This window comes from Camponotus vicinus, unplaced genomic scaffold (assembly GCF_025532165.1).
Source record: "Camponotus vicinus isolate PSW18456_S1 unplaced genomic scaffold, iyCamVici1.0 SCAF_6, whole genome shotgun sequence".
NCBI lineage: Eukaryota > Metazoa > Arthropoda > Insecta > Hymenoptera > Formicidae > Camponotus > Camponotus vicinus.
Window position 1 is genome coordinate 7,560,621 of NW_028141978.1, and position 8,872 is coordinate 7,569,492.

General features: G+C 33.8%; 2 protein-coding genes and 1 long non-coding RNA gene across 4 annotated transcripts; 1 reads left to right on the top strand and 2 right to left on the bottom strand.

Moving 5' to 3' along the window:
• The first annotated feature begins 1,032 nt into the window (after positions 1-1,032).
• Grip (Glutamate receptor interacting protein) lies at positions 1,033-6,953 on the top strand. 2 transcript variants are annotated; one of them, XM_083101887.1, is made up of 6 exons: positions 1,033-1,496; positions 2,473-3,085; positions 3,210-3,721; positions 3,811-4,127; positions 4,691-4,912; positions 4,997-6,953. In XM_083101887.1, the coding sequence occupies exons 2-6, from the start codon at positions 2,551-2,553 to the stop codon at positions 5,316-5,318; spliced, it is 1,908 nt and encodes a 635-aa protein (XP_082958013.1). In that variant the 5' UTR covers positions 1,033-1,496; positions 2,473-2,550; the 3' UTR covers positions 5,319-6,953. The 2 variants fall into 2 exon arrangements, with proteins under 2 accessions (XP_082958013.1, XP_082958014.1); XM_083101888.1 differs by having other exon boundaries at positions 4,703-4,912.
• On the bottom strand, positions 2,345-4,941 carry LOC145972878 (uncharacterized). The gene is made up of 2 exons (XR_014439304.1): positions 2,940-4,941; positions 2,345-2,866 (listed from the first exon to the last, which is right to left on the bottom strand). It is a non-coding gene; the product is annotated as an uncharacterized LOC145972878 (long non-coding RNA).
• On the bottom strand, positions 5,512-8,652 carry LOC145972875 (solute carrier family 35 member E1 homolog). Its single transcript, XM_083101895.1, has 3 exons — positions 8,080-8,652; positions 7,004-7,212; positions 5,512-6,924 (listed from the first exon to the last, which is right to left on the bottom strand). Exons 1-3 carry the CDS (start codon positions 8,414-8,416, stop codon positions 6,412-6,414), a joined length of 1,059 nt encoding a protein of 352 aa, XP_082958021.1. The 5' UTR covers positions 8,417-8,652; the 3' UTR covers positions 5,512-6,411.
• Positions 8,653-8,872: the final 220 nt, after the last annotated feature.

The window sequence follows — 8,872 nt, forward strand, 5'->3', positions numbered from 1 at the left end:
TTCTCTTGCGATTTGTTATTTCTTCAGATCACGTATTCTCTTGCTCGCATTTATTTTGCTCATTGTACATGTTAATTTCAAATTATTAAGAAATTATATTTATTATAATATATATATTTTCATTGTAGAGCTCTTTATATAAATATCGCATATGGAAAAAAATATAAGAAATAATAACATTAAATAAATTAATAAATATATAGTAATATTTTTTGAATATTTTTGCTTTTACAAATTCATAATTAAATAATTTTTAATAATAAAATAAATGAACTGCAAAATAATAAAATGATAAAATATTTTTATAACAAGAATATAACAATCTTAAGGACAAAGATGGTTTGAGAAAATTTGCACATATAATATAATTTATACAATTTGTATAAAACCATGAAATGAGAGATGAGAGTGTGAGGAACAATTCAAATAGAAAAAGGTGAGAAAGACACACACAGACTTATGTTATAAAGAATGAGAAATTAAAATTAGAAATTTACAAAAAAGGAAGATTACAATATACAATAATAAAAAGCAAGAATTAGTAGAATCGGTAAGTAATCTCAGATTTAAAAAATCTCAGATTTAACTTTTTTATTAGAAGGTTCCAATATTTTTGTATTTATGATTACTTGACATAGATGCACATTTCGTAAAAAAAATATTGTTTTTTTCAAAGGAAGAAAATAAAATAAAAATGTATTTATTCTTCTTTATGACTTATGCTTGAATCGACTGATTTGTGACACAATTAATATGTTTACAGGATATATATAGTGAAATCTATTTGGAGTGCTTATGGTGCTTGAGTGCAGGCATTTCAGACGAATGCAGCTGAGCCTAAGATTTAATGAGAAGCACAATCTCATTTAACGCTATTGCGACTGCGAAGCGTCCGTACAGGGCCGCATAACGTTCTCATATGAAGTGAAGATACGGATGTCATCATATGTATAAATAGATCCGTTCGTCTGCACAGTAATACGGCCCTATATTGAAGGAGTTATTTTTGAAAGCCACATCGTGAGTCGTTATAGCTCTGCACTCAGTTCTAAGGAGTTTCGTTCGTGGTAAGAGCGCGGCGGTTTCACGCTGCGCTAGAGTTGTCGAACAAAGACAACTTGTTTACCCCGTGAGCAAAAAGAATCGTTGATTGTGCCACTAAGATCTGATCTTTTATTTATTCTATTGCTTCTATCAGTGAAGGATTTAATTTTTTTCTAATTAAATCAGTACCTCGAAAACTCATATATATATATCTTTGATCTCCACACGAGTGTTAGCTTCGGTAAATTTATTATTAGATATTAAAAAGTAGCTAAGAAAGCAAATACTCTTATATAAATATTGTTATATAAATTTTTCGTATAATAATCGACTTTAATCTAGAACATGCTCTTTATTCGAGGAGATGTATAATGTAGAATGTGTAATGTAGAATGTTTGTATATCTATATATATAAGTCGACAAGGAAGAAGATTGTATTTTAAAGAAGCAGGTAATATTTCGAAATTTTCATACAAATTGCATATATGTGTGATTTGTGAATGATTTATCGCTGTTCTAAATTGAAAGGCTTATAGTTTATATACCCGGAAAAGAATCCATATATAATCAAAAACATATAATGTATACATATGTATGTATGTATAATTATATGTAAAATATGTTCCTTTCTTTTGTATAATCTCGTATATACATATGTACAAGAAAAATAATAAGAAGACTAATTAAAAAATAATTATATAAAAATAAGCTTGGTATTGTTTTTTTAGAAAAAGAAATTTAAAGAAAAAATGGCCCATATCCACTTAATAAGTAGAATACAATATAATAGCATTTATTCATTGTCAGAAGTTACTAGTAAATTGCATCAATTAGGTCCACATTAAGCTTATGATCAGTAAACAGAACTCGAAGAATCTGACAATAGATTCGACAGCCGAACCTGCTAAGAGAACCTGATATCGTATATTATTATAATATTTAAATAATTAAAAAATGCAAATCCTCTACTTAATTTTTGTAGAGATTAATCTACCAATATCGGTAATAACAATTCCCATATCAATTTATAGCTTTTTTGTCGGCGACAATTTGTAACAAATATTTAACAAAATTTGCTTTCGACAGATTTGTCTATCTAAATAATATTATATATGTATATAAATATAATTATATATAGGCAATTTTTTCATTTTTTCAAATTTTATTTTTTCTAAAAAGAAATAATAATAATTTTTTTATTATTATTCTTTTATTATAATTATTCTTTTATTATCATTATTTAATTATGCTTCGTATTATATCTTGTATATAGATTATATAAAAAAAAGAAAACATATATATGAACAAATTTTTTATATTTATATTTAATTATATATGAATTTTTTCTCGGATAAAATCACAAATAAAAAAAAAAAAAGAAATAAATAGCGAGAAATCATCATCAAAAAGTCTTCTTTCTTGGATAGTGATAATTGTTTTGCTGAATTAATTCGGGCAAAATATATCGGATCGTGATCCGAAATCCAGGAAACGGATCAACAAGAATGTTCAGTTCATTAAGGCTAGCAACTATGCGCTCGCACAAGAGCCGTGCCAGACCGGGAAGCATCGCCACATCCGCGAATTCCGACTCGACCAGAATGGAAGATACACTCGCGCAAACACAGTATCATCCTCACAGCTTTTTGCTCTTGAACGATCAGGAAGCGACGAATGTCATCGGTTTGTCATCGCCGGTCAGTGTTTCTTCGAAAGTCGCGCAAGTGAGGGTGGAACGAGAGAGTGGCAGTCTCGGGGTAACTCTTCGCGGCGGAGTGTCAAAAGCTCTGATGGTGACGGGAGTAAAAACGGACGGTCCGGCTGCCAAGGAAGGAAGAGTCAGGCCCGGTGACCGATTGCTAGCGGTAGATGACACGGAATTGCGAGGACTTACCTTGGCGGAGGCACAGCGAGCGCTTAAGAAGAGTTCGGATTCACCTGTTACGTCCCTCACAATTGAATACGATGTTGCAAACATGGAAGAGGCACGAGCAGCCACTTCCGGCCCATTGCTTATTCAGCTGGAACGTGGCTTTTCAGGTATATCATTTTTTCCTCAAACGAGTTCTCACTTAAAAAAAAAAACGATAAAAATAACTCACATGTTAAGAATATGAATATTTAAATGTATATAAACTTGAAATATGAATTGAAAATCCCTCAGGAGAACTGGGTTTAACTGTGAGAGAGACATCAAACGGAATCTACATAGAAAGTCTCCGTCCGGCGAGCACAGCAGATCGCTGTGGTGCTTTGCAAGTGGGAGATCGGCTATTGGCCGTGGATGATATACCGGTCCAGGATGCGGCAACCGCCGCAAAGTTGCTTAGAAATAATTCCGAGAACTGTCGTATTGCCAGGCTACAAATATTACCGCGACCACCGAGGACAGTCAAAAGAAGAGCACAGCCGCAAGTCCAGCAAAACTCGAACCAGACTCTGCAAATGAAGGAAAGCCTGACGGTTGTTCTTCGGCCAGATCATCGGGGCTTCGGACTCGCGCTTAAGCTAGTTGAAGATCGCATGAATTATGTCGTGAGCTTTTTGGAAGCTGGAGGCCCGGCTGAACGAAGCGGTGTCCTTTTGCCTGGTGATAAAGCTATCGCAATCAATCGGAGAATGCTACGCGACCTGCAACCGAATGAAGTAGCTAATATACTTGAAACATCGCAATTGGTAAACATCTTTTTCTTGTTCCAAATTTTTACAAAAATATGGTGAAATACCTTTTTATTAATTACTTTTACATCTTGGCATGAAATCAGATCGAGTTAGTGATAGAATACAAAGTAGGTGGACCAGTGGTTCCGAATTCCGGAGTTTTCACAGTGAGAGTAACGAGACCGTTAGGTGGCCAACCCGATCTGGGTCTCACGGTGAACGAAGACTTAGTAATTACGGAAGTTCGTCGAGGATCGCTTGCTTACCGAACAGGGAGTTTAGCATCCGGCGACAGGCTGCTCGCAATAGACGGGGAACAATTAGATTCTGGAGATTTAAGACAAGCCGCTCAATTATTGCATCGACCCGGCAGTTCAGTAGTTGCTTTAACTGTCAGAAAACCAGATCCTAATCCAGAAAGGTATTTAATAACATGTAAAATATTTCCTAAAAATATTGAATTTTAAAATTGAAAAATGTATGAATTTTCAAATATCGACATGTGTCCTGAAAATAAAATTTCTTTTTTTGGTCTTTTCTGCAAAAATTAATCGATTACAAGAGATAAGATGAAAATTTTTTAAATGAACAGATTATATAATGTGTTATATTATCATTGATGTATATGTATCACATGCAATAAGACTATGTAATTATTATATAATATAAAAAATGAAAGAATAAAATAGTAGCAAAGAAATAAATTAAAAACACGAATAACTTTAAATTAATTTTTCTAAAAAAATTATACATATATAATAAAGTATTTATTTTATATAAGCTTTGCAATCAAAATGTATACACAAAGAATGTAAATTCAACAAAAATGAAATAAAAATGCCGAGAAAAGGAATGATTTCTTAGCTTTTCAATATAAAAAGAGGAGGAGCGATATAAGTGTAACATATTTTATAAAGTTTAATGTTCAAATTTTCTAATAAAAAATATAATCTGTTTACTTATGTTTGAAGAAAAGCTTTATAGAGATTGTTCCAGGAAGCTTAGTATAGGAAGTGACACAATTCAGCCACAGTTTCCCAATGCGTTACGTTCGGCTAGAGAAAGTCTTCCCAGTGTGGATAGCGCCGTGGATTCTTGGGGCGAATTGGGAGAAGGTGGTAGTACTATGCCAGAGATACTGCGAATTTGGGATACTGTATCTGTAGACAGCGGACAGTTAGACTTATCAATACCATCTTATCCAGGGTATCTTTTGATTAATTTGCTTAATAAAAAGATTTACTTGACATTGACCATTTCTTCATGTAATGTTTCTTGTTTAAAATTCAGAGTACAAGAATGCGGCGATTCCGACAATAAAGCCCAGCAGATAATGCATGTGTCGTTGCACAAGGATCCTGTCTATGAAGACTTTGGATTTTCAGTGTCGGACGGTCTATACGAACGGGGAGTTTATATAAATCGCTTACGACCTGGCGGTCCCTGCGACGGTGTTCTGCGACCATATGACAGGATTCTTCGAGTGAACGAGGCCAGCACGGAAGATTGCGACTGCTGTTTGACGGTTCCACTCATCGCAGCAGCCGGACCGCGTCTAGATCTGACTATAGCAAGACTCTTATCCCCACAAAATGTTATAAAAACTTTATAAATCAATATAATATTATCATCTATAATAAACTGCTGGTATATCTCATCGTAATTTAATATTATCTTATATCTTAGAATATCTTTCAGTCACTTTAAAGAATACTTTATCGTTATATTAAATATTTTAGAGTACTGAATAAACTGGATACTGTTAATACTGGCAGTTATTTTGGGGGCATGATTACAATTTTACATATGTGCATTGCGTCGAGCAATATATAATGCTTTCAATATATTTTTGTACACGTGTATATTATATTTATAAAAATAAATGTATAGATTGATTTTCCAGCTAGACCATCTTCTGCATAAAATTTACACGCACGCACGCACATGCCCAATGTACAATCCGTGAACATGAGTTTGTACAGTATTGGCACTTATAAAAACATATTAAAATTTTTTTTCATATAGTGGATTAAAAAACTGAAGAAGCTTAAATAAAACTGGAACAACACTGAATATACTCTGTCTAAATCACAAGTACATAAACCAAATGTTTAATTATTTAGATTATTTAACACAATTTTCACAATGTAGTTTCTATATATTAATAAACAATGCATCAAATATGTAAGAATGTAAGATGTCAAAATATATTGTATACTTTTCGTACATACTAAGTATTGATTTGCAGGAATGTAATCATTTTCATGATTAATGCTAATTGTACCAGCAATTAGCTAAAAGATCATATTTTTAAACGATGCAATTATACCTTACCAGCAGGTTTATCTTTAAGATACAGAAACTAAATCGAATTCATGACAATGAGCATAGTACGAAAATATAGAATACTTTTATTAGCTAAGAAATATTGGTTTTCGCGATTAAATTCGAGAAATATAAATCACATTTTTCTGCAATACTTATATAAATAAAAAATACACACATAGTAATTGTCAATTATTGATCAATTACTAATTGGTCATGAGTTTCTTCTATCTATTTTCTCTGATCATATGCAAGCATAACAAATTATGTTAGTATTTTATTATATGAAAGAAACTAATTCATAGACAAATAAAAAGGATTTCATTGATATAGAAAGTCACATGAATTTGTCAAAATAAAATAAAATTAAATAATTGAGACTAGATTGCAAGTAATTGATGTTGTTTACTGGCAAATCCATTTACCATAAAGGAACTGCTAGTACCATTCTGAGTCGAATTATAATATTTTGGAAGAATTGTCTCCTTTTGTTTCTCCAATCTCTGATTGTATTTAGCATTATTGTAACATAATACTCCAAATATGGCCATAGTCATTCCAAATATGTTCAACCATGTAACTGGATTGCCAAGTACAAGTAACGTTACTGCGATTACAAATATGCGCTTGCTTGCACTGGCTACTGCGTACGTTAAAGGAGTTACGATAGACAGTACGGAAAACGCAATAATGTTCTGGAACCAATTCAATATACCATCTAAAAACAACAATCCTAATATATAATAGCTAGTTTCTGCCGATGGTTTCAGCATCGGTTCATATATCAAATTATACAGATCATATACAGCCCAAATTGGTGAAAACATAAGTAGAGCCAGACGGCCAAGTACGTGCAGTAATCGTAAATGATGTATTCCTGTATCATGCAGCACCTATAAACCAATAAATTGCATTTAGTTAAAAAGAGACATAGAATTTTAAATACTTTGTCGAGAGTTAATTCCACTTTACCTTTTTGGAATAAATATTCTGCAAGGAAAATGCCATAGTAGATGCTAACGCACTTATCAGGCCAATCATGTTGAAACTAAGCTCTGTCAGTGTGGCAATCGCTACGCCACCGACTATTGGTACAAGGCTCAAGTAGACTTTCCATGTCTGCTGTTCTCGAAGTATTATTCTTGATAGGGCTACCGTAAAGAGGGGCATTGTAGCCTTCACTGGGACAGAGCCAAACTTCTGTTAATATAAGATAATATAAAACTAATATATATAACTAAAGCAAACACAATATTTATATGGCTTGGCAACTTTATAATATGTCCAGAACCAAGCGTAATAATCATGTTGCTGTCACATTGTCAATAATTATTATTATCCAAAGTATTACCAATAGTATTATTATCAATAATAATTACCAATAATTATTGGTATCAATAGCACTATTAATAGTATTATTATCGATAATAGTACAACAATTTTACAGACAATTAGCTATATGAATAAGAGCAAAATTATCAAAGAGAGAAAAAAATTTTCCCAAACTTCAATAAAATTTTATGAGAATTCCCTGATCTTTTCAAGTCCCTCAGCATACCAGTAAGTATACACATCCTGGGAATATCCATAGTTACCATAGAAATTTAACAATCAAGTCATTAACAAGGTTTTATATAAAAATACAAATTTGAAAATTTTCACGGGCTATTAAGAAAGAACTATACTAAATTTACAAACTGCTATGTTTATACGATGTAAAACCTTGCCAAGAAACGAGATTATGCAACTCGAATATTGCGTATCATATATTTAGCATTCGTGTATTATTAAAAAATTTTCCTTAAAAATTCCTTTATTATGCGGAGACTTTAGCATATTTGACAACAATTGCGTATGTTTTCGACAACACGAGAATAAAAGACTATTATACACTTGTTTCAACAGGTAAAAGATTATTATGCACTTTTCTCGAAATTAAACACGCGGCGCGCGCACGTGATATGCATGCGTGACATATGTGCGTGACGTATGCACACGTCTACGGATTTTTAAAATTACGCTCATGCTTATGTTATATGTATACATACCAGTGTGGGCATAGGAAACTGGTACTTTCCAAATGCTGACGTGGCTGAACACGTTTGCGAGAAATTTGCCCAAGGCTAAGGGCACGATGAGCCGCAAGTAATAGCTCCACGTTATGTTGGACGAGTATCGTCTCACGCCCCAGAGATTGAAGAACGGGCCGGAATAAAGAGTGATCGAGGTTAATTGGACCATGGTGACGGTGAGCGGATACGGGAACTCGGACAACAGCATCTTACCGACAACGTTGCTGCTGCTGGATACCACGTACCACAGCAGGCACAGGAATAATACCGTCACCACTTCGCGGTTATTTCGTCTATCGTCCATGGTGTTCATGCGACAGGGAGAGCGAGCGATCACATCAAAACTCACTCCCGATCCTAGTTCACCGCCTTATCGCGAATGCACCCACAGTATACGAGAAATTCATCTGGATTCACATTCTTTGCGGAGGACACCGATGATTTTTTCTGTCAGTAGAAAACGGCAGGAACGGCTACGCCGGTGTCTCTCGTGCAATTAGAAGTGACGAATAAACTCTGAATTCCGAATTGACATCGGAGACCTCTTGCGGTGATAATGCCAAAGTCCAATTTCAGGGTCACCAACGTCACTCTAGCAGAGAGAAGACTACTAGCGTTTTCGAATGCTCGGGTTCAATCGCTCCGAGGTAGTTTACTAGACGTTATTGACCAATCACAGCCATTCTTCTGAAGAATATATGGTTACATTCTTCAGAAGAATGGCTGTGATTGGTCAATAACGTCTAGTAATCTATCTGGGAGCGATTGA

Coding starts and splice junctions, on each gene's coding strand:
- Grip (XM_083101887.1), top strand. CDS start 2,551: ATGTTCAGTTCATTAAGGCTAGCAACTATGCGCTCGCACAAGAGCCGT. Junction 3,086..3,209: donor GCTGGAACGTGGCTTTTCAG/GTATATCATTTT, acceptor AAAATCCCTCAG/GAGAACTGGGTTTAACTGTG. Junction 3,722..3,810: donor TACTTGAAACATCGCAATTG/GTAAACATCTTT, acceptor GCATGAAATCAG/ATCGAGTTAGTGATAGAATA.
- LOC145972875 (XM_083101895.1), bottom strand. CDS start 8,416: ATGAACACCATGGACGATAGACGAAATAACCGCGAAGTGGTGACGGTA. Junction 7,213..8,079: donor AGTTTCCTATGCCCACACTG/GTATGTATACAT, acceptor GCTCTGTCCCAG/TGAAGGCTACAATGCCCCTC. Junction 6,925..7,003: donor AGAATATTTATTCCAAAAAG/GTAAAGTGGAAT, acceptor ATTGGTTTATAG/GTGCTGCATGATACAGGAAT.